The sequence below is a fragment of the Pipra filicauda genome, unplaced genomic scaffold (genome assembly GCF_003945595.2).
Source record: "Pipra filicauda isolate LSUMZ 115617 unplaced genomic scaffold, ASM394559v2 scaffold110_size2237424_pilon, whole genome shotgun sequence".
Classification (NCBI taxonomy): domain Eukaryota; kingdom Metazoa; phylum Chordata; class Aves; order Passeriformes; family Pipridae; genus Pipra; species Pipra filicauda.
The window spans coordinates 2,178,300-2,204,447 of NW_024103552.1; the positions used below are offsets into that span (position 1 = coordinate 2,178,300).

At 44.2% G+C, this 26,148-nt stretch overlaps 1 protein-coding gene across 1 annotated transcript in view; it reads right to left on the reverse strand.

The window, feature by feature from the left end:
• The window catches only part of SDC2 (syndecan 2), a 60,476-nt gene extending 35,492 nt beyond the window's left edge, over positions 1–24,984 (reverse strand). Inside the window, exon 1 of the mRNA XM_027717500.2 lies at positions 24,673–24,984. Within this exon, the coding sequence (XP_027573301.1) occupies positions 24,673–24,732 (60 nt within the window). The 5' untranslated portion in view covers positions 24,733–24,984. The remainder of the gene's footprint in view (positions 1–24,672) is intronic.
• Positions 24,985–26,148: the final 1,164 nt, after the last annotated feature.

Here is a 26,148-nt window from a genome sequence, read left to right on the forward strand (position 1 = left end):
GCAATGCTCTTAAATACAGTCATGAAACAAAAGTTGTACTACAGCATCTCATCCGAGATTGCATTTAGAAAGAGATGCCATTAGAGGAACGAATCTATTAGCAGAGAATGCAGCAATTCCTGCCAAGCTGTTTGATAGAAACCAGGCACTGATATAACCTAATCTGAACAACTTCCCATTACCAATACCACTTCCTAAAAGGAAGGAATTAAGGTTGAAGGGCCCTCACAGCAGCTACTGCAATTCACTACACCGAGCAAAGCAAATCTACAATAATTCCTTTTCTAAAAAGTAAAATGGTCATCCTGAGATGTCTTTCCAAATCAGAATTATTTAATGCTCCTTAACAGAGAAGGACTTACAGCATACTACAGAATTTGCAAGTAATTTAATTATTTACTTTTTACAGGCACTCAAATGGGACTTGTTATCCAGTCCACCTTAGCTCTTGGCCATGTTGAAGGCAACAGTGCTGATAAAGAGACTTCAGTGCTTGCTCAGTGCTGTGGTGAGAAATATTCTGACACAGCACAGATCTGTATTTTTATCTCTCTGCAATCTCATTGAAGACTACAGCTTTCTTTTACACAAGTGAAGTATCAAGCTCTAGTGAGGAGGCTCTAACACTGAGCTCTCAGTACTCACCTCTCTTGAAACTCAAGTTACCAGGAAAAAAATACCCTCCTCTTATTAACCTTTTATTATGAAATAGTTATTCATAGATTCCTGAAATACCTGCAATTCTTTTCATTCACTATGAAGAAACTCTTATAAAGCTTAATGAATTGCAGAAACATTATACACTAATAAAGGCAAGATGCTTCAAGAAACAGGAGGAACGCTCATTCAACATCACACAACACTGAAAAAAATTATATAGAAAGTTAATGACATTTTAAAAAGTTGTATTTTATAAAAACTTCCCACAGAGTATATGTAAAGGATATAGAAACATAAAATCAATTTATAATGCATACATTTTCTAAAATCGAGTAGTGTAAGATGAGTTATGGGAAGAGAATGAAAAATAGGAGACTACGGTAAAATACTGTTGTTTCTGTATAAATGTCATAAACTATAAATTTAATCCTTTTTTAATACTTTCCTCATCAAGTTCCTTGAACAGCTGGTGAAGCACCATGAGGTGACACGCCAAGAGAAATCCCACATTGCAGATTACACCGTGCTTTCAAACTCACACACCTTTTTTGAGGTGTATTCCCACAGCATATCTGAGGAGAGAGGTCCAAAGCTGACACTTCACTTGGACAAGGGGAGGGGGGAAAAACCTCCTCTAAATATTTTGCTTTTATCAGCATTACACAAGCAGGCGTCACACACCTTGAAGGACAAATATAGGTCAGACCGACTGCTGGCACCAGCTAAGCCACAGCACCACTACGATTTGGAAACCTACTTCCCCAGGAGTCACACACGAAGCACGGCTGCTGGAATTTCTGTCAAAAGAAATTTGGCAGAGCTGCCAGAAAGAAAATCCATTTTGCCATGTAGCCTACACCAGTTAGCTCTACTTTCCAAGACATCACCCCTCCCTCTGCTGCTGGCAAGGCAGCCTCAGGTGGAGCCCAGCCCTCCCTTGCCCAGGACAGACCTGCCCATGGGAGCAGCAGGCACTGCAGGAGCACCGTGCACACCCAAGACAGGGTTTGTTGCGACACATCAATGCCCAGGTGTAAATTGCTGCCTGCTGGCTACTCCTCAGTCAGAGGAAGGCCTTGCTACCGGACAGCAAAAGAGGTCTCATCATGTGAGCTCTGAGGCTGAAGTGGTATGAGAAAAACAGAGAGAGAAAGAAAAGAAGGAAAGGATATACTAGAACAAGTGTAATAAAAGGGTAATTTCCCAGTATAGCTTCTCTTCAGTAGAGTACCTTGAATTTTACAGTAGCAAAAGCAACCTAGTAGCAAAAATGAGTGACATAAAGGTTGAGCAACTGCAGCAACAAAACACGATGAATCAAACTGTGATTGTGGAAAGGCGGCTTTTCATCGCTAATACACCCCAAGAGGATAAATTATGGTGAAAGTCCTATTACATAAAAATTCAGCCACCTGGGAATTCAAACAGTTAGAAGCCAGATCTATTTTTAATCACGTTCATCTGCCAGGCCTCACGGAAGAGCGGGAAGGATTTGACAAAGCCAAATCCCCTGAAACAGAACAGAACTGACTACAGGCTTTGGAGGTACAACCTTACTGCACGGTATGTGCCTACAAATCCTGCCAGCTCCCCAGTCCAGGGGCAGAACAACCACCTTTGGAGGAACACAGGATTGAGTACAGTTTCAAGCAAACTCTTCACTCCAATAATCTAGAACTCATCTGTCCCTGATCTATACGGGAAATACCACCGAAGATTCTCTGCCAGGAAACAAAGAACAGAATCAGAAATACAAACAACTTCCGGGGACGGTGAGTATGTAAGAGCAGAATTAAGGCCTCAGTCCACGTGTCACATATGTCACGGACTTTGGAGCACCCACTCTGCAATATCACTGAGGTTCATGTGCACCAGTCCCTACACCTGGTATGAGTTGTTCAACTAAATGCTAGACCAAAGCCTACAGCTGCAGACTCCCAGATGCTATAGTGCAATTCCAGCCCTTGCAAAAATCCACTGCTTTTGCCCTGAGGAGCATCCTCAAGCAAGAGCAAGGCAGTGGCCATCCAAAAAACCTGGGCTCCAGCCAGCCCCAGGCTGCAGTTTCAGAGACAGGCAAGATGCCATGGGTTTATCCCTACACTGCTTAGTAACTTGAGTTTGGGGCGGGGGTAAGAGGATCTGGGAAGAGAAAAGAGCAGGTAACTGCCAGTTATCAAGTAAGAAAAACATGACTGCTTCACAAATACTTAGCAAGGAGAGCTTGGGATGGAAAGTCTTACTTAACCGAAACAGGAGCATCGCACACATGTTGTACTTCAGTCACACACAGGAACAGCAGGTTAACAGAATTACACAGGCAATGACAACCCCTGGTGTCTTTCATATGAGGCAAAGAAGAAACATCCTTTCTCCCAGTTAGCATGGTGGAAAATTGTTAAGACTCACAGAGTTCTGTCATTTTGATTTCCTCTCTGAAGGGCTGACCAAAATAAGTGAGTCACTTGTACAGCACTTTCTTCTCTTACTCATCTTTTCCACTGAGACAATTCTATGTCTGCAGTGATTTGCATCCCCCCCTCTCAGCTGCACTTCTAACTTTAATTGCCAAACACAGCACATAAACTGCCTTTGGTATATAAAATTTGATTTATTTTCTGTTTTTAAGAGGCAACAGTTCCTAGGACAAACTTGCAAGGCAGCCAGCTGCCTCTTCTCTGCATTTGTCAGCTCCTCCTGCTCAGCCTGCTCCTCTCAATGCAACACTTGGTAAGTTTGGCTTAATTCTGTCTTTTCACTAAGATACGATACTGAATAAAGCAACCTGTGCAGTGTTAGTCTAAGTGTTCATGCCATCTCATGCTTATACTGAATTTTGTACCATTCTCTCCTCCATCTACAGCACTAAAATTGTTTACATTATTTTGTAAGTTCATAAATACACTAACAGATCTCCAGCAGACAAGAGCATGCTCTAGCCTGCCTCAAATCAATCCAAAACCATGAAAACACTTCATGGAGCATTTTAATGAAGCCAACAAACCCTCTAAGGAACACATTTGGTCAATTTTGGCTCTGTACCCTGCTATCCCTTTTGGATTAGGGCTTGCACCTGTGACTCTGAACTTGGACCTTTATCTGATGGCTCCATGCATGTCTCACTTTATACACAACAAGGAGTCCCAGCAGGGACCCCATCTGGGCTTGCTCAGTGTGCTTAACTTAGAGCGTGTGCTTAAGTTATGGATTGCATCTGATTTGAGTTTTTTTTCCCGTTTATTTTTAATTCATGCTGTAAAGGAATTACTCTGAAAATACAAGTTCTTTTTATTTTTTGTTTTATTTACTTATTTACAACTCTAAAATACTTTAAGACACCAAATTTATTAATTGAAATTAATAAATGCTCTAGTAAATTTTGCTCAGAAGTAGACAAGGTAATGCTATTAACATGAGCTACTTTATGCTGCGCTTCTCTAATAGTCAACATTGATCACCATCTTGATCCCAACTCTCTGCTTTTGGTGGCAGTAACACTGATGTGATGGAAAGGGAGAAATAAATACTGGTTTGCGGGAAAGAGGGAAAGAAGCAAAACACCACACAGCAGTTATATAGCTTACAAAACTGCTTTTTCCTATACAAATTCAGAACATAATCATGTTCTCTAAAGCTTCAATCAATATATTCCCATGCAAAGGATACCAGTAAAGTTGAGATTTACTCACTTATACAACTCTTTCTTTGCATTCAACCAAGACAACATCAGGTTCGGTTTCTCTGCAACTTCAGTTGCAAGGTCAGTCTTTACTTTCCCAAAAGCAGAGTGGTCCCTGCACTCTCCAGCGAGGCTGCCAAGCTGCCCATATCATCCTTAGGGTGCCTTTCTCACCTGGCACAGGACGGAAGAGTTCAAGCTGGGAACAGGCACACGACCGTGGACCCCACAGCCCCCGTGCCCTGTTCACCCACGGCATGCTCAAGAAGCCACTGCCATTTGCCGTATTGTACAAATGCCTCCAAGCTACGGGACGAATTATGCATTTGGGATAGCACCAGGTTCTATTTTTGCAGTGCTGAGAGGGCCACGTGCAGCTGGAGGACTGAATTCTATTTTCTTCAGAGCAAAAGACTTAAAATATTGTAAGTTTGCTGCCTGAGGGTGGGAAAGCGGCTTATGCTTATAAACAAGAACCTTTTCACTTTGTTATGAGAGTTTCTAATTTAATGTAACTGGGGTAATGGGTAGCCAATTTTAAGCGTGTGGTTTGGTTTAAATATTAACTCTGGGTGGTACATAAGGCTTCATTCAAAGGGTGAGTTCAGCTGCACAGTGACAGTTTACAAAACAAGTGTAATGCAGTGGAGAACTGCATTGTAATTACACCCTTGAAAGTTACTTTTAATCCTCAAGGTTTCATGTGGTCTCTTTAAAAAAATAAATAAAACTTCACACAGAACACACTGACTGAAAAGGAAATTAATACAGTATCTAGTGTTCCTTATATAAAATTGCTAAGAAGCATTGACTCTTTTATAAGGTTAAAGTATATAACTAAATCCAGCTCCAAAATCTGGGCAGATCATGCTGATGGCCTGGCAATCCCTGAACTGCTAGGCAATAGAAACTTTACATTTAAAAAAGTGAAGTCTCTAACTTATTTTGATTCCTCAAGGCAATTCTGCAGCAAACTGCCACTTAATGCATCAGCAAAATACCATTTACCAATCATTTTTTTCAAAAGACCCAGCAGCACATCCCAAGCTGTTGTTTGAGGCTACATTGCTAGGCTCTCATTGATCACATAAAAGCAGTACAGAATTTTGGGGCGGATCTTTTCTTTTACTGTGTTTGTACCTAGTCCATTGTTTCTTAAACAAACCAATACAATTCTGACCAGCTCTTTTTGGCTTCCCTTTGTCCTGCCTTTCATATATAAGTGGACTTTTGCCTTTGCTATCAAACAACCATAATGCATACAAATGAATTACTGTTTTCTTGTCCTATAGAAAATCCTGTCCCCTCCAGCCTGAAGTCTACACGCATTCACATGGTCCACAATGTCCTGGAAAATGGTATCTGTAGTACATCCAGACCTGTTACCCTCCAACACTAAAGATAAACAGCAATCCCAAACAGCCTAATACTTTATTTTAATACTGCCTTACTACTTGCCTCTTCACAAAGACTCTCTAGTCTTGAAGAGATACCTGTCAATTCTGGATGCTTAAGCTTCAGAGATGAGTCTATTGACATTTAAAAACAGATTTTAAAAAGAAAAATGTGTTCAGAAACTCAGCTATGTGACATGCATAATATCCACCTAAATTCCCAAGGAGAAACCACAGCATCGCCTGAGTAGATGATCCATTTCAATCCTCCCTGTGTAACAAACAAATTCATATCTCTAAGAGGATTTTTACTGGTGAACTGGGCCCCTTTCTGAGTGCTGGGAAGTGCCAGATACCCACATCTCCATCCAGACTCACTGACAAGCACCAAAAAGGGATATTCCAATGGTGGGCAAAAAGCAGCAGGTGGGAAAGACGTTGCTTAATGTAGATCTGGGCAGGAAGAGAGATGCCTTCCCAGCTGAAGCTGTCTCCTGGAGAACCTCATTCATCAGGCATGAATGACTGATACTTAGCAGCTAATAAATATTTATTAAGGAAGAACTAAATAAGTTTTAATAGCTCATACAAAATATTAGCTAATTTTCACCATGTGGTGAATGTTTTAACCATATGCACTGTGATGCATGGACTTTAACTTGGTTAATTCATATACTGAAAGCCCTGAATAACACAGATTTTCAAAGATAAAACTGATAAAATACAGGTACTTTACTTCTTACATGAGCATAACAGAGCAATAATTGATTTGCTGGTGTTGCAGAAGGAGCATAATTCCTTAAATTATGCTGAAGTATTGCCATAACAGCCATATCAGTCTGTGCATTTTCATATCAGTTCAGATATCAAATACCACAAGGGGTATTTGTGCTTTTTTTCACCCAAATAGTCAGCTCCAACTTGCCACTCTGTCCCACTTCTCCTAGTGAAGGTGGTCCTCTGCTTTCACAAGAGTTACACAAGAGTACCTCCGCTTCCCTGGGTCATCTTCCAGAAGTCACACAGATAAATCCACCATTACCTTCGCCCTCATCTCTCACAGCATTATTTGCAACACTATATTATTTGCAACAACTTCCCCAATGAAGGCCTGGTTTGGAGGAGGTGAGCAGCTCAGGGACTGGTGAGACATGTCAACTCCTTCACCCTCTGGCACCTGTGCTGGGAGTGACAACACTAGGTACCATCAGTGCTTTGCCTGGCCCTTGGGCAGAATAGAGCAAGGAACTGACTGTAGTTATGTCTTGCATATAACAAAAACCAAAAAAAACCCAACAAAAACAAAAGCAGAAGGAATCAAAAGTTAAGAGTTTTTCCTCCTTTTCACAGAAAGCTGCCTCTCTCCCATCCATTGCTGCAGCCACTTCCAAAACATGCATAATTTTCTGGAATGGCATTAGTTAATGGCTGTGAGAAGTCACAGGATGGTTTTCAGCATGTAAAGTCATGCTGTGACTCTTTTGTCATCATTTATCGTGTCTCTCCATCTGACTTTGTGGATGCCCTCCATGCACACAAGAGATCAGCAGCAGTAGCGCAGCATTACCCCTCCCCCTCCACCAAATTTTCAGCAGTTTGACACTTTTCATTAGTTGAGGGAAGATCCCTCTATGTTGGAAATACAAACACCCAAACAAGCTCTGTTAGCAAGAGTTTCAGCTGAGAGGTAAAAAGTGAACAGAAGTTGGTACTCAGTCACCTTTTTCTCCTCAGAAAGTGCTGAGACACCACCACTAGAGTTCCAGGCTAACTTGTGCTAATTTTGCTAGAAGTCCAGAGTTTTTACTGTCCATTAATCCAGGCCATTATCATAGAATTAAAAAATAACTTTAAATTGATGAAATATGAAGGAAAAATAATTGAATTTGATATCTGTGGTATTTCCAAGACTGCCTGGAATTGCAATCACATTAAGGAGGGTATGACAGGGCAGATCCATAGATGTTTTCAAAATTAGGCTCCTTACCAAAACACATATTTACTTGTTTGACTGTGATGCTGCCAAGAGACATACTGTCCTTTTGGAAAATGTCATCCATTTCACAACTTTCCCAAAAATACACTTTCTTATGCTTTTGTGAACACCCTAGCAGACAAACACAAGCATCAAAAATACAAGAAAACCAAGTGTCACAGCCAGCCAGAGTTTCTTAATCACAGACTTCTTCTCCCAGCATCAGAAAAAAATAAATCCTGCTCTGCTTGGCATGCCAGCATATTATTTTAAAAGTAGAAGGCCTGAAAGAAAGTCTCCCTTCATCTCCCAAACCCCAAGAGAAAATGGAGGAGTTATTTCCAAAGCATGTGCTCAATGACCATCCAGTGAAGCTTATTCATTTTGGTTAGGCTCCATAAGTCCTGCACCACACCTAATGAACACACTGCCGCCTTCTGATGCCTCTTACACTGCCAGCAGAAGAGGATTAAAAATAATTACGGAAAAAGAAAACAAAACAGCACTAAAAAATTCTTATTGCAACAACTCTCCCTTTAATTTCCTTGGTTTGTTCCTTCTCCCTTGGAAGAAGGTGTCACCTCATGCAAGGGATCAGTCATAGAGTTTCAGCCTCTACTTGCATTTTAAAGCAAAAAAGCCTCAAGAATTTGGCAAATGGAGGTGAGGTGAGGCGTGCAGGATCTCTGCTGCATGAGCAGGGACTTAGCAAACCCCACTCATCCTCCTACAAAAGTTCAGGTTAAATAGTCCCCCTGGCAGAGCCTGTATGCATCACCTAGTTTTATGCTCCTGAGAGATTTGTTATTGGGGCACCTAGTGCTCCAGACCTCCTAAGAGTAAGAATCATGAGGTACCAAACTTGTTTGTCAGATCTTCCTGCTTCCTCACTGCTGAGCAGTTTCTCCACTTCAAAATGCATGTGTTCCAACAGGCTCTGCAGAGCACAGGCTTTGCTTAAGTTAGGTGTGACGGAGAAAGATAAAAAGATAAACCAGCTGCTTTGAAATAGCCAAGCAGCTGCAAGCCAAAAAATACAAAGTTGGTGCTCTATCAATACCTTAACTCTCACCCTGTTTCTTTGCCCTGACAGGAGTATCAGCACTGCTCAGAGCACACTTTCAACTCTGGAAACATTTCACATCATTGACCACAAATGAAGTGATACAGACATTCTTTTCCATAAGCTGGAGAAAGCTCTATGGTCAGGGAAAGGTGAGGTTTCCAGTGACACTGGCAGCCCATTGGAACAGGAGGGCTGCACAGAGGGAGTAGGGAAGGAGCCTCCTGCAAACCCTGTGGCCGGAGGCTGCCCAGCTTCCCTCCTGCTGCAGCTCCACCTGCCTCAGGCTGTTACAGCTATCTATTAAAACACACTCAGTGAAACTCCCGGTGCATTTTATCAGACCTGTGTGAGTCAAGTTTGACCCAGGTGATTTTCTCAGCATCCTTTCACTCCCTGTTCTTGCTTTTCCTAACCAGAAAGGGGATGAGGCAGTTGGCATGTAACAACTAAAGCTACGCTTGCCATACAGTGCAGCTCAGCAATTAGAGGATTACTCTCGGCTTTACCCCCCACAATTTTTAAGTCTCTCATCCCTGCTGTCTCTACAGACTCAGGCTTCCCAGTTCAACCTCCCTTTCTCTGACGCCTTCTGTCAGAGCAGACCCTTCCTCAGAGGCCTGGGAAAAGGTCCCTCTGCCTCAAAAGAAATCATATCTTACAGCCTTCTGACCACTCTGGGAGTAAGTCTCTGGCAGACCAAAGACTAATCCCAAGACTACTTCTTTCTGAAGGGGCAAATATTAAGAAAAGACTTTGCATCAGAGGGTGATTCCCAAAACTTTACTCATGGTCCCAGAAAGCCCAGCACCAGCATATTCTCACGGTCTTAATTTACCTTATTCTTTCATTTAAACTTCTTCCCTACAAAGGTTTGCCCTTCATTACTGGAAACAAACTGCAACCAAACCTCAGCAAGGTATTTCTGTGGGTTCTTTTCTGTGGCTAAGACACCCATAGGAGTTTTTGTTTAAAATAAAAAAAATAAAATGGTATTATTAGACAAGAGGTAAAAATAGAGCTCAGAGAGGACTCTTATAGCTTGCTCCTCAAACACACTTCTCCTGTGCAGCACATCAAGGCTATTTCAAGTAGCACCTCCCATTTTTCACTCCTGAGTATCTCAAAGTGTGTCAGCTCAAGTAGTCAAAGAAAGAAATGGTTACTTAAGGGTAAGTGTAAATACCTTGGAAGAGGTGGGAGGGAGACAGGGTTGGGTTAACAGATTGCTCACCGCACACAGTATGAAGAGTCGTACATCCACACAGCAGCTGCTGAGCCACAGATAATCCTCTCCCCCTATGCCAGGCTCAGCACCTACAGTGGGTGTACAAGCACTTCAGGAAGAAACTGCTTCCCTCCTGCTCTGTGGGCCTTGAAAATGGTCGTTAGGTCAAGCATACATTTGCACTCTTGGGGTAGCAACACTCAACATTTTCCCAGTATCTATGGAGAGAGATTAGCACTCCAATACTTCATTAACTGAGAGTGCTAAGTATTCCACCAACTTGTGGAAAGAGTAAAAGCACTGAGGTTAATGTATTTGGTGAGGCTCTGTGGAATGGTTTGGGATATTTTGTTTCAGCACAGCACAAGGAAAGCAGCTGTCACCTTCATGACAGTGCCCTCGGTAACCTGATACTTCAACTAGTCCCAACTTCAGCCAGCTCCCCCTCCATTTGAGGGAGCATAGTTACTGATCACTTAAACAGACAAATGGTGATTTGCACAAAATAAGTTTTGAAGTGAGGCTGTAGGTCAGAGGAGGAGCAACTTGCACCCACTATTCCCATTCTTCCCCAGTCAGAGAGGAGAACACAAAGGCTTCCAAGAAAAAACGAAGAACGGAGAGAAATGCCAAGCTACAAAGTTTGGCACCACACATTCACTTTCAAAAAGCAAAGGGGATGAAGGATGCAGTGCTCAAATCATCCATGTCTGCTTAAACACTTGGTTTGTGTGCTCCAGTGCTATCAAACAGGCACAGCTGATGAGTCAAAGATGGAGTTAGCATCCCTGATACAGCAACTCTTTTCCACCCCAGATCAGTCATCTCCAGGTTTTTCCTTGAATTAAGGTCTGGCCAAGATATGTCAGCAGTCCAGCATTCCCTTCCTGCCAACAGCTCTGCCAATACTTTGGTCACTCACAACTCTTCTCCATCCCCTCTTTTTCACTGCCGTGAGCTGAGTGAGCAGAAGGATTCCTGAGGGTAGGCAAAGACCCAGAGCTGGCCCAGTTTTTAATCTACCTTTTCTTCTGCTCTTGGATCTTGTACTTGCAACTTGAGACTGAAGAGCAGTGCCAATGCTAACAGTTACCTGGCTTGCCTGATAGTATGAAAGTAGCAGGAGGGAAATAAAAAAAATCAGTCTAATGAGGTTGCAAGCACAAGAGATTGAAAAGAAAGAAAGCAAATAAATAAGTTAAGGTATAAATTACAATTAAGTGCACTATAGTTACCATGTCCAGTGCAGTATTGCTCAGAAATACCACTAACACAAGTCAAAAAAACCCACACTGAACAAAAAGCAACCCTTCTCACCAGGAAACTGGTAGTCTTATACCACCACTACGGTGATAATGGCATGAGAAATTGTACAAGTGACAAGTCAGAATTCAAAAGCTCTCAGTTCATGTTATTTTGTTTTTATCTTTCAATAAAAACAGTCTACACCTACACAGACAATAACACAGAGCACTACCCATCCCTGCAGTATGCTCCATTCTGCCACTGTTGAAAAAATAGGCTTCTTTTTCCCCATTTTATTTGAAGACAAAAGTCCATTAAGACATAATGTCATTACATCTGCTTTTAGTTATCCAAAGGAAAAATCAAAGTACTTATGCTGTATGCTCGAAATGATAAATTTACCTAGCTCTGTTGACAATGTTTTGTAATGTAATGGTTTATTTACAAGCTGCTTTACATTTTAGAGGTGTTCACTGAAATTGAAGTTCAGCGTAATATGAAGCTTTTACTCACAGACACAGAGCCAGCACTGAACTTCAGACTTTGTAATTAATCACAGAAAGATTCAGCAAATAAAAAAAAAAGTCTTAAGGAAAGCTAATTGACAACTGCAAAATGCAGGAGAAAGATCCGTCTCTGCTTAATTGAACGTCCTTTCTGTTAAGCTGCATGCTATATTTACCACCTGGCCTGCAAGGGCTGCTTTTATTCAAAAGCTCTGCCGTACAATATATGCACGTGTAGGCGATGAAGACTTTATCACTGAAACCTTCTGCAAGAAATTAGGGGAATGAGGAAAGGCTCACACACTTCCGCAGCAAAATTAGGTCAGGACGCCTTTGAACGGCTCCATTTGAAGGCTGTGCCAGACTTCTGATCAAATACTTTTTAGTGCGTTAGACCCAACGGCTTAAGAGATGAACTTCTATACTGCTGATAATTATTACTGGTACTATGCACTGCTGCTTCCCTCTCCACCTGTGGATAATTATAAATAGCCTAGATTTTCCAGTCCCTGACATATGCCACTCTGTTAATAGCGCTTCCAAAACCTATCCTTTATAACCATGGGTCACACATTTCAAATATGACAACCACATAACTCCATGCAGATCAGGAAATCATGACTTGCCCCACACATACTCTTAACTAAATGCTGCCTGAATATACAGGTATGGCTAAGTGACTTTAGCATCCTAGTAATAAATGATGTGAAGCTTTAAAGTGCCAAGTTCGTGATTCAAATGCAAACCTGCCTTTGCCCTTGGTGCCTATGTACAGCCCTGAACTGTGCAACCAGGGAGCATCACTGCCAATGGCTCCGTCACCTCCTGATGAGGCTGATGCTCTCCTCCACACCAGCTCCTGTTCTTAATGGACTTCAGGGCTATCCCCAAATAAAGCATAGTCCAGGAGCCAAGCTGGGAGGCCAAAGGACAAAGAATTGTCCCCAGATATATAAAGCAGTTAGTTATACACCTTTTCCCCACTCAGCTTTACTGCCCTGAGGAATGGGCAACAGAGCCCACCAATCCCAGTCATGTTTGTGTAAATTTTCATTAATAAATCAATCCGTAAATAAACTACAACAATGCCCAAACCCCAAAACTACTTCATTGAGGCATTCAGAATTTTAAGTCTTTAAAAATTCAGACTTTTACTGAGTTTTTTTAAGCTTTTGAAATTCACAGCTGAATTCACTTCAGCAAGCTTGGCCCTTGGGAGAGTTGTTAAGATACACAGAAACATCCTACTCCAGTTTCCTACTGCTCCTTGTTTTGCTCTCCTGTTAGGTGACACTACTAATTGTGCAGCTGCTACAGTTAGCTGCCAGAGAATGCTCTAAGGAGGTTTTCCAATTAGATTAGCTGAATTAAATAACGAGAGAGAGAGAGAAAGAGATTAGCTTTTTCTGTGCATCTCTAGGAAGCCATGGAGAAATCCCCAAAAATACTCCTGCTAATCCTCCCTTAGGACCCCTTTATCTCTGGTCACAAATACAGAAATGCCATGTGAACTACTCTACTATGTGGGAACTGTGCCAGTTCTGACTGTACAGCCACAAGCTTCATGACAAGGGATCCTACCTACTTTTTTTAAGACTGACAGTGTCTGCCAGAAGTTTTCTCCTCAGTCTTCCTCAGGTTCCTCAAGTCAAATACCTTTACCTGCATAAACCAGTGAAGGCAAGATCCTCAGATATTATGTGAAACAGTAAGAAGTAACACAGCAAAGAAGCATCACAGAGACTCCTACCTGTGTATTACAGAACCACCACACTTTTTTCCCCCAAAGTAAGGTTGTTGGGTCTTTTTGTCATAACCCAAAGCTGTCTAATTCTTTCAGTGCAGATAGAGAAAGTCAGAGAAAAAAAAAAAAACAAACAAAAAAAACCCAAAAAACCCACCCCAAAATAAAATGACTGGCACATGACATCAGTAGAATTACAAAATATTCACATGCCCAGAAGACTTCTTTAACCCACAGACAAGATTCATGGTTCTCAAAAAAAGTATCAGGAAATCTTCATCACTATTAAGCTTATCTGGCTCTTGCTACATGACAATTTATGCCACCAGGCAGAAGACCAGTTCCAAGTGTCCACTAGAAGGCACCTACATCAAATGCCAAGTCACCAGCTTTTGTTAAAGTAGGAGAGATACCGTCAAGAAAACAGCATTACTGCAAGCACAGAACCCAAACCAGCCAAGGGCAGAATAAGCTTTTCAGGTTGTGAACAGGAACAAAAGGAAAGAAAGATAATTTCCCTTTTCTAATGCCCTACAGTTGCAAAACAGACAAGAAGTTGCATTTTCATCACAGCAATACTGTCAAGAGTGCTGTCTCAAACCATTTTAGGCCTTTTAGACCCAATGTTTCTTTGCTACCAGGAGCTCAGAAGTTCCCTCCATCCGGGAGCCCCAGAATGGCAGCACCTCTGTCTCTCCACCCCAGTAGAAAGTCTGTCTGTTACTGAGCCTGAGCCTCACCAAAGGCAAAGAATCCCCCTTACAGACACAGCTCTTCAACAGGACATGGCTGCTTGGGCTAAATATCACCAGAGAGAAAAGCATTTGCAATAGGCAACGTGACTGGAGACAACCAGTAATACTCACCTTTAAGGCCCTGTCTCCTCCAGCACCTGCACACTGTAAGGAGTTAAGTCTGTTTTTAACAGGTGGCCATGGTACCTACTTTCCTCACCCTCAAACCCTGCACAGTCAGGCCATCGAGTGATAATGAAGTATCCAAACATTATCCAAACATGTTCATGATTTTTCATTATTTGAGGTTGTTAAATGATAGATTTTTTTATAGTCAGTTATCAGACTTGCCATTCTGAATCGATGGTCTGAACACTTTCAGACTCTTTTCAGTACCAACCGTGTAGTCCAAGACTCAGCAATTCAGTCCATCACAAAACAACCGGTGAAGTATGAATTGGATACTGCCCCCACTTTAGGAGAAACCCTCAAGGCCATTCACCAGGTGAAAATCAGCAAGGCAGCTGGGATTGATGGAATTCCACCTGAAGTCTGGAAACATGGGGGCCTTGCACTCCATGCCAAATTTCACGAGTTTGTGGTGTGCTGTTAGGACATCAGACCTTTGTGATGCAGTCATCATCACTTTGTATAAGAAGAAAGGAATTAAATCAGATTGCACAAATTACCGTGGTATTACTCTGCTCTCCATTGCTGGCAAAATCCTGGCAAGAACTTGAACAGACTAATACCCACTATAGCAGAAGGAATTCTACCTGAAAGTCAGTGTGGTTTCAGAGCCAACAGGAGTACCACAGACATGGTGTTTGTTCTCAGACAACTGCAAGAGAAGTGTAGGGAACAGAACAAAGGTCTCTATGTAACCTTTGTCGACCTCACCAAGGCTTTCAATACTGTGAGCAGAAAAGGTCTATGGCAGATTTTGGAACGTTTAGGTTGTCCCCCCAAGTTCCTTAAAATGATCATCTCACTCCATGAGGATCAGCACGGCCAAGTCAGATATGGCAATGCACTTTCTGAGCCCTTTCTAATAACCAATGGTGTGAAACAAGGCTGTGTTCTCGCTCCTACCCTATTCACAGTCTTTTTCAGCATGATGCTCCAAAGGGCCACAGCAGACCTCAGTGATCAGGACGGTATCTACATTTGATACCATACTGATGGAAGCCTATTCAACCTAAGGCGACTGAAGGTCCACACCAAGACCTTAAACCATCTTGTCCAGGAGCTGCTTTATGCTGATGACGCCGCCCTTGTTGCCCACACAGAAGCAGCTCTGCAGCGTTTAACATCCTGCTTTGCAGACGCTGCTGAGCTCTTTGGGCTGGAAGTCAGCTTAAAGAAGACTGAAATTCTCTATCAACCGGCACCTCAGGAAGTCTTCCATCATCCCGGTATCACCACTGGCCAATCAGAGCTCAAATCAGTCCAGCAGTTTAATTACCTAGGGAGCCTCATCTCCTCGGACGGTAAGATCGACGGAGAGATAGACAACAGGTTAGCAAAGGCATACAATGCTTTTGGAAAACTCCATAAAAGAGTATGGCGTAATAAACACTTGAAGAAAAGTACAAAGATCAGTGTTTACAGAGCCATAGTGCTGTCTATGGTTTCGAATCATGGGTCATCTACCGCCACCACCTGCGTCTCCTAGAACGCTTCCATCAACGCTGCCTCCGCACAATCCTAAACATCCACTGGTCAGATTATGTGACCAACACATCTGTTCTAGAGCAAGCAGCAGTCACAAGTATTGAGGCCATGTTGATGAGAACACAGCTGCGATGGGCAGGGCATGTCTCAAGGATGAAGGACCACCGCCTCCCTAAGATCTTGCTTTACGGTGAACTTGCCACCAGCTGCCGCAAGAGACGAGCCCCGAAGAAAAGATACAAGGACTCCCTGAAACAACATCTCAGCCTTGGCCATATTGATCAACATAACTGCTCTACTCTGGCCTCCAGTCGGGAGGCCTGGAGACACACCATCTATAACGCTGCTGTTTCCTTTGAGAACACACGCAGGATCACTCTCAAGGAGAAAAGACAATGCAGAAAGAATCGTGTATTGCAGAATACACCACCTAAGGAATCTTTCTGCTGTGCCTTTTGGCCAATCGGATATGTCTATCTCGTATTGGCCTCATTAGCCACCAGAGTACTTGTAACAAACATGGATAGAGCCTTCCTAAATCTTCGTTCATAAAGCCTAGCCATAATATCAGACTTGCTTCTTCTTCCAATGCCCTCATGCCATTCCTCCCCTCTGCACACCAACAGATGTTCTATGCTGCTCTGCAGGAAGAACCACAGCTCCTACCAGAAGAGCAAAAACCATCGCATGGTTTGCCACAGGTCTTCATCACCCACCTCCTGCTCACTGCCAAACCCTCTGAAAATTTCTGGAGACTTCTGTCATGTTTTCACGCACCAGAAAGACTTGTCCACCAAAGCATTTTGGTCAAGAGGAAAACGCAAATTCAATTGCAATACGGACAGACAATTTCAGTTGAGCCAGGGGTCCATTTGGGTTACAACAGCTCTGGTGTGACCTCCCAGCCTGGTCAAGTCAGGTCCAGATCTATGCTAACCACTATTCTCAGTTTTTCTCTTTAGAACAAAATTTTTCCAACTCACATTCTGCAACAATGACCATGCCTGTCCCCTAACAGGGCCTTGGGGGCAGAGGAAAGGCTGCACTGGAGTATCCAACCAAAAGCATCTGTTGGAGCTATAGAGGATCAAATCTTACTTACAGAGGAAAATTTATGCAACTGTTGTATTAAATTACAAGTAAAGAAACAAGACAAAAACAATTTTCAAAGAGCACCTTCTGTTTAACGCTTTTTTCCTGGTAAGTATGGTCAGAGAAGATGCTCCTTCCACACTAATTCAGGCCAAGAAAATTCTGAGAGCAATTTTGTTCTGTTTATTTAACTAGGAGTCCTGCTCATATTCTGTGGGGCATTTCTTTTCCTGACACTTGAAAGACATGCTGCCTTTTGTAAAAGACACACACATGACAGTATAAAAAATTTAAATATATGTAAAATAGAGCTCTAAGTAGAATAAAGTTCTATATAAAACACATACACACACAGAGTTTCAAAGACTTTCCCAGCTAGAACTACAACAGCTGGAGAGAGGTCAGTGCTGAGTGCTCTGTGGAAGATAGTCTCTGTGAACACATAATTTCAAATGTACCCCAAGAAGTTTGTGACATTTTAGAGGTTACAATCAAAAAGATCGGCCTTCATGGATGAGAAATAATCAAAGACTGCACGACTGGAAAATTATAAACAGCCTCACCAAAGACAAAAATTTAGACTATATGCATGGCAATGGCTCTTCAGTAACTTTTCCTGTGTATCTCTAGGACTAGCCATTTTTCTTGTTCTGCCATGGAAAAGAAAATTTGTGAGTCACACACGCTACAGATGCTGAAGTCACCAATTATTCTAAAGCTTTAATCTCCTAACATCATGTGCTGCCACAGCAGTTCTTGGAACTTACACCTTCTCACAATAAGATTTACACAAGCCCATAACTAACACAATCAGATTTCACACAGCATGTTCATGGATGCTTCTTCTACTTGCTGGACAAATGCTTTCCTCTACCATGTTTGCACTGCCACTAGTGGCATGTATCAAGTGCCTCTGAGCAACCAACTGGGAGCAGATGCAATCCCATGACCAGGACAGGACCTGAATGTTCTGCAATCCCCCTTCCACAAAAAAACTCAGAATCTTGCTTCTCAGCAACATTATCTTATGCACATCCTTGCTGCAGGAATTATGCATTATTATTATTTATAGGGCTAAGCCATACCTATTTTTATTTATACAATGTGACAAATTTATGTTCAATGGAAGCTCAACTTTTAGATGTCCCAATGATGGTGTTTCCTTAACTTTGAACTACCTTCGCCTTTCTGCTTTGCTTCCCTTACAGGTTTTTATTTTAAATAGTAAGTACACCATCAATATCACACCTCCGTGCCTGCATTTTGAACCTGGAACTGCACAATGCTTGAAAGGGATTTGAATGGAAAGGCTTTGTGGAAGCTTTCATCTGGTAATCAGGTTAAGTGACACACTGATTCTGGGATCTCCACATCCAGAGTGAGCATGGATAAACAACTCAGCAAAGGAAGAATCTCTCTGCAGCCTGCAAGATATGCCATGTATTCAAACCCATTATTAGCCTTCCCCTGCAGGCCCCAGTTCAGAAAGCAAACAGGACTCAGCTCTGAAAGGCAAAAGATATCAAATGCATGCAGTTGGGCTGTCTCCTCCAGGTGCTGTGTCCAGCCAGATGTTCCAGCAGGTACTGCAGAGTCATCACAGGTGGAATTAATGCAGCTCAGCCCAGAGAAAGAGGAAAGCTTGCTTCTACTTGTATAATTAATGGAAGGACAGAAGACATACCAGAGAGGATCCTGGGGAAGGTAGGAGAGAGGGAAGACCTAGTTAGGTTATTCATTCCTGTGGCAGCAAGTATGATACATTTTTTGTTCTCTCTTGAAACATCCTTAGTCTTGAGGCTACACTGGTCACGCATCCAACTGCTCCCCGAGTACTTCACCTCCCAGGCTATATTACTTTAGCACCACTGTTTCCTACAGCTCTGTGAAGTCAGTCCTCTCAGTCCAGAGAGATAGTCACACTTATGAAATACACCTCAAAAAATAGGGATGGGCCACTTCACAGTGATCTAAAAGGTGACAAGTGACCTCCATTAGTATGGAAGCACCTCTAGAGAAAATTATGCTTTATTATGGTTAATCAAACAGGAACAAAACATGTCTGACAACATCATATTTAAATACAGGCAATACATTCTGGTTGTTAATCACAATGCTGGCTTCTGAACATTTTGATTCCGTTCCTGCACATACTACAGGCTGTTTGACCTTCTGCAAGTCCCTTTGTCTCCTTACCATTAATAAAAGTACAACATATTTGTCTTCATGCTCACAACTGAAACACGGCCAAAAAGGTTTTTATTTGAACTTTCTCAAATCAATTCACCTTGGGAACAAAACAGTTCAGCTTAGAAGGGTGATTTCTGAAGAAGCTTTTTATATATAAACTAAATATAGTGTTTTCACATGGACCATCCAGCTCAGGCCGTAGTTAAGCACAGTTTACACGACACTACGCTCCAACAGCCTATCTACAGATGAGGTCAACTTCTGCAGTTCATAACTGCTCTACTAGTCATTATTTCACTTCATATGAAACTCCTACTTGAGACATCGACAAAAATAATTTGTTCAGCACAAGTGCACTTGTTGTAAGTGGTTGTTAAATGCTATGTTTTCTCCTACTGCAATCAGTTTTCCAATACTTTTGAGGATTACATGTATTTTGTATTTCTGCCTAAATATCTAGTATGCTTTTGAAAGCATCCCCCAGGGCTGAGCTAATCAAGAAAACAACATACATACTGAGAACTGTCATTATTACAGGGTCAAACACTAATGCAGTCTTTACTCGAGAGATTGCAAATTACACTTCAATGTGAGCAGGAGAAATCTTGTTCCCAAATCACTGAATAGTGTCATGTAACCTATGAATAAATTACTAGTGCTGAAAAGATTATAGATAGCAGTTTATTAGTGTCTTGTAAGCACGAACCAAAGAAAACCAAACAACGAGGTGTTCACAGAACACCCTCCAGTAATTCTCTCATGCTTGCTACAACATAAAGTGCAAAACAACTTGAATGTGGACCAAATCACTTGGACACAGCTTCTGCATCCTCTCTCAAATGCATCAGCACAGAGGGCATCTTTATGACTTACAGTCAAGTAGAGTCTTATATGGGGCCTCGAATAAGCTTGCCAATCTCAAACACAACATTTCTGTTAAAAATCATAGTCAGTCAAATCTATTCAGAAGACAAAAGAGCACTTTTCCGTAACTAGACAAGAGCTCTTTGTTCAGCTGCTGGGCCTTACTAAAGCCTGCAATTCTTTGCCATAAGCAAAACATTTAAACCGCTCAATAGCAAAAGTCAATTTGGTGAGAAAATGTAATTAATAAATGCCATCCATATGCTTCTGCTTGACATTCTGTAAAGACAACTGGCCACGAGGAGCAGGGCAAATGGAGAGATCAAACAATCGGCTGCTCTACAGGGAGGACCGAGCTCTTCTACAAGCTCAGGACTCCCTGCCAAAACACCACATTCCCCAGGGAGGATGCAAGGTAGTTCTCCACCATCCTCCCTGCAGGCATTAGATCATGGTTGTGTGTTTGACATGGGACTTCTCATACCTTGCACCTCTACTAGTCAAGAAATTAGGTCTTCGTTGTCATCCTGAGATTATACTTAACTTAGGACCGTAGAGACTTAGATCCACCAAACCTCCAAGCAAATCCAAGACTTACAGCTCATTCTCCAAAGTCCGCCATCTTTATCCCATTAGGTGCACCAAGTGTCTCAAACCTACCACAGAGGTGTTATCTGCCCAAGAATCACAATCCCAGTACTCAACTTCAAACCCTAAAATATTTGTCCTGACTTGTTACTGAAGAGGATGCTCTCATCTACTTCCTTGATAAGGATCTAGGAAAAAATGCAGAGAAAACAACTCTGCACTTTAGGCCAGAATACAAAGTCAGTTCCAATGCAGACCTCAGGGCTAAGATATCAAAAAGAGGAACTTCTTCAGTGTTTGATCTTGGGTCAAGAATAATTTTTAAAAGATAAGCTAACCTGAGAGGAAAATCTATTTCCAGAAAGTGGCTCCTGAGAACATCCATCTAAGGGGGTCCTGTAATACCTGAGACTGGTGGCAAACTCCAGAGCTCCACAGAATTTTCAGTGCATGGCAGTGCAGGTAGTTGTTGGATGGGAGAACCCAGATGTTCAGCCAGAGCAAAAGAAGCAGCCATGGCAGATGCTGCTGGCTGATTCCAGGTGCTGCCAAGCCACAAAAAAGGAACGGACAAGTATTTATTAATGCTACAATAAAAGAAAAAGCTTATGTGAATTGAGGAAGGGTGGAAATAAATCAAGACAGAAAAGGCTTCCCCCTTTCTTTGGAACTTATTTAACAATGCAAATTTAACACACTTAGGAGAGACACACGCAGCATATAAATATAAAATGCCACCTATCTCTTTTTCTCCTCTAATTACCATCTCCAAAGTCTAACTCCCTTTTTCAAAAAAAAACCCAACATTCCTCCTCTCCAACACACTATCAATTCTCCAAATTCCAAAACCAAAGCAACCATTGGAAACAAATGCAGGAAGATCACAGCATCATGTTCTAAAATACTAAATACTTCTGAAAAATATTAACTTGGATCATCCTTCAATAACTATTATTTATACCAACAACTCAGTGCTCAGATGCTTACAGAAGAAACCGAAAGACCACTTTGCTTCACTGAAAGCCCAAAAATCAACCCCACACTCATGCAATGCTAATGTGAAGCAGTCTGCAGACCCCAGAAGCCTCCCGAGGAGAGATGTGATTAACCTTCTGTGAGGAGAGCAGCACCATAATGCTGTAGTATGCAGCACAACCTGCCAGCCAGCAAAGTTTCTCAACGTGCAGTTGGGCATGCAGAGAGGATCAGACTGTCACACAAGCTCTGGAAAACCATTTGTCCCACTGCTGCAAACTAGAACGAAACAGAAAGGTTTATCAGCCTCTTCCGAATGGGAGCTGACAACTACAGCTGGATACTTGGCAGTGCCCTCTAGTGCTATTAAAATCAGCAAAAGCTGACTCCCAACATATCAGGACTGGACCCAACCCTTTAAAAGGCACACCAGGCCTCTCATTCACAGTTTTCCTTTTCTTTCCAGTTTCATGTCACCATCTTTTCCTCTCCTATAAGCAAGCAAAGAAACTTTCAAGGTAGCTAAAAAGCACATTTTTTGCCATTCAGCCAACTGTGGGTGAATCTCCCACATCCTTTCAGGTCCACTGGGGTTACCAGACCCCACTCTAATCTGATGTGCCACCACACACTGCACTGATGGCAGCAAAGCACTCCACAAGCCCTGGCTGAAATCCACCAGCTTTGATGTGGGCAACACTTGCCACCATGCGCAGGCTGGCACAAACAGGTCAGACTTCCTCTCACCCTCTTCATCACAGCCATGTCCTCAAAGGGCTGCTCCCCCGGGGGAGCTGGCGTGGTGCAGCAGAGCACATCTGCGGTGCGACAGCCCACGTCAGGGCACACAAAGCATGCACCCAGTACGGGTAAACCGCTCCCTGGTTCAGCGGCAGGTCGCACTTCCAGTACATTTTTAACATGGCTCTGACGTTTACTTGGCCCACCCCAATAAAAATGTTTGTTGGTTACATGGAACAAACACAGGGAACTCCCTGCCTTAGGAAACAAAATCTGCTGCTTTCCTCTCCTCCACTCAAAAAACTCACAGATAATTTACTTCATCAGAAATGAGAGAGATTTTTACCGTAAGGCTTTGTGTAGATAATAATAGAAAATAATAGAATCAAATAAAGGAGAAGAAATTTAGAGCCAAATCCACTTGACAGTGCTCTGGCGAGCTAGTTGGGGTTTTTTTAAGCATCCATATAAAATTCCTCTTATGACCAGGACAGCCTTCTGCAGAAAGGACAGATTTAGCATCTGTTTTTCCCAAAGACTGGTCTACAAAATCCTACCTTAAGGGACCATGAAGCTGCGGCCAGGCACGGTTAAAGGAAAAAGAAGGGGGGTGAAAAAAAAGGAAGAAGACCAACCTCCTTTTACTTTTCCAGTCAGTCCTTCCACAACCTTCTGGCAGCAGCAAGGGCGCTGCAGCAGAGCCAGGCAGGCTCCCGCTGCCTTGCTCTCCCCACTGTCCCCCGAACCGCGCTGACCCAGTATGCCCCAACAACCCACCTCACTCTGCTGCAGTGTGTTCATCCTAAGGCAAAAACCCATCAAACTTAATACTTTACTAATTACTGTGGCAGTTTAATAGCTACTCCACCATCACAGAACTTTGTAATAACAGCATTTCTATAAAATTAAAGTATATTGTACCTCATTAGCCAAGGGTGTTTCTGCAGTGCAGTTATACTTAGCGGAAACAGTAGTCGATGTTCTACCCAACCCTTTTTAATTAGTCCCTAAGAAAAGTGTTTTACAATTGTATCCTTAGAAATCCCTAATGATGAGCCAGATTTCACAAGGGTTGTGACTTGGCTAATTTATACAATAGCTAGAGAACTTCAAAAGTTAACCCAAGCTAGTGACATTATTTAGTTCAGTGAAGCGACTCATTTTAATTGGATTAAATTGTCATGGTTTTTTAATTTCATATTGAAACCGCAATTTATCATTTCCTAATATTTGCCCAAACACTGCAACAGTGTCATTTGCATGCTCCCTTCCCTCAAGACAGCCTCAGATCCACAGATGGAAAAGACCAAAACTCTCTGACCGGCCCTCGCCAGCTCCGTACCGCGAAACGGTGGGAGCGTTCGCCGGAGCGAGGCTTTCCCAGAGGTACAAATCCCGGCAACCGAGCTAATTGCATTAAGCAGAGGGCCCGGTTAGCGAATACACTTGTGGCGCGGAAAAAGTGTAAATAGCGGCATTATGCCGAGAAGCTCGCGGCAATCCCGTGGGGAAGGGCCGGCCGGGACAGCGCCGGGCTCGGGCTCTGCGGAGCCGGGCCCGGGGCTGGCCGGGGGCTGGCCGGGAGATGCGCAGCGCTGCGCACCCGCACACAGAGAGGCGCAGCAGCGCGGCGTATCCGAGGGTTTTTGGGAGTCCTGAGCCGCGCAGCCAAGGGGAGTTACTGCCTTTTTTTTCTCTTTTTAGCAACCGGCCAGGGAGGGTGGATTTTGCAAAGGAAAGGCTCCCGCCTCACCTCCCGTGAAACCAGGAGGAGGCGACGTTGTCTTCGGGCGGCTGCTGGGACACGGAGCGGCCCGGCGGCTCCCGGCGCTGGTCCGGGACGGCTACAAAGCCCCGCTCCGGGACCCAACCCAACGCCGCCGCCCCTTGGGCGCCCCACGGCCACCGGGCAGCTCCCCCCGCCTCCAGGGAGGAGGGAAAGACGCACCGCGGGGGCTCCGGGGCCGGCAGGCGGCTGGGTCGTCGCAGCAAACTTCGGCTGAGGTTCGCTGGAGCGCGGCTCTGGCAGGGTGCTCCGCCTGCCTTCGTGGGATTTTTTTTTTTGGGGGGGGGAGCGTCTCTTTTCTTTTTGTCTTGGGCGGGAGAAATGGTGCCTGCTGCTTGCAGAGCGCTCGGCGATCAACAGATGCCCCGCCGAGCCAGCCCAGCGCCCCGGCGGGCGGCGATGCCACGGGGCAGGGCCGGGACTGCGCGCCCCGCACTCGGCTGACGGAACCGAGGCGGCCGCCCCCGTCCCGTCCCATCGCGTCCCGTCCTGCGGGGCTGCCGCCGCCCCCCTCCCCTCCGCCCCGGCACTCACCGGCTGCCCGGAGGCGCAGGCCACGAAGCTGACGGTGAGCGCCAGCCACACGCCCCGCATTATTCCCGCGGAGCCGGCGCGGCGGCCGCCGGGGGCCGGGCACAAAGGAGAAACCGGGCGGCGCTCGGCAGCGCCCGAGGGGCGCGGGGCAGGGCCGCCGGCGCCCCGGGTCCGGTTCGCCGCGCTCCTTCCGCTGGTCCCCGCGCTCCGCTGCCGCGGGCCCGGTGCTGCGCGGCGCTGGGGCGCCCGGGCTGCAGGCTGCGCGCTGCCGGCTCCGCCGCCCTCCCTCCGCCCCGAGTGCGCGGCGGCGGCGCCGCGGCTCCCAGTTAAACCCCGCAGAAATTCCTGCAGGATTACAACACAGATTGGCAGCTCCCCCAGCCAGTGGAAGGAGGCGGCGCGCCGCTGCCGCCGGCTCTCGCCCCTCGCAAATTCAACCAACTTGCCCCCCTCCCTCCTCCTCCTCCGACCCGGTCTTCCCTCTCTCGTCCTCCCCCCCAGTGGAAAACATGAGCAGCGCCGCGGGCCGACGGAGCGAGGGCTGGCCCGGTATGAAAGCGGAGACGTGGAAAGGCTCCCCCTTCGAAAGGAGAATCGGGCCGCGGCCGCGTTTTTTTTCAGCGCTGTGCCTCCGGAGTCCGCACCGCTGCTCCGCGCCACCCTCCCCAGTTAACCTGAGTGGCAGCTTCAAGTGTCGGAAAAAAGTAAAACGGAGGGGTTGAAAATCACGGGAAGGAAGGCTATTCCAAAATGCCAGCCCATTGTGGATTCCCACTTGTCTTTTTGCCTCAGACTTTTCTCCCTCAACAAGAAGACTAGAAAGTTTTAGGGGTGAGGGGTGGCGAGTAAGAGAGGGTTGTGATTTTTACCTAGTTACATGGATCCAGGAGTTATGTCTTCAAAATAAATAGTGCAGGAATTGACAGCAGCAAGAATGTGTGCTCCAGAAGCCAAAACAAGAAGTCTTGCTACGACTAGTCCATGGTATTTCTCAGCTGGGGAAAATGGTGGTATTGAAGACCTTAGGAGCCTCAGCCCGATCCATTTGCCTATGCCAGAGTGTTTCCACCGCTGAACGTGTGCATATATTACATCAGTTGTTGGACATGGGAAAGGAGCAATAACCGGGAAAGCAAAATACATCAGTCTCACTTGCAAACTGCCACTGGTGATTTAAGTCAGATGGTCGCAAGCAGCGTTTTATAGCCCGAATCAAATGGCCACAAGAACTGTAATGTTCTCTTTTGTTTTAGCAAAACATATCCCTCTCAGAGGACCCCAGCCTGGAAGGGGGCAAGAAGAGCCCAAGGAGATTCCCTGAGCAGATGTTTTTCCATGCCCTTCACTTTGCTTGGCTCATGCTCTGTGGAATACTTTGGCGAACGAGTGGTGTTGAGATCCCAGTTACCTCCAGTTCCTGCTCTGGTTGCCTTCCTATCAAAACAGGAATGCTATCTAAGAAAATTAAGTTAATTT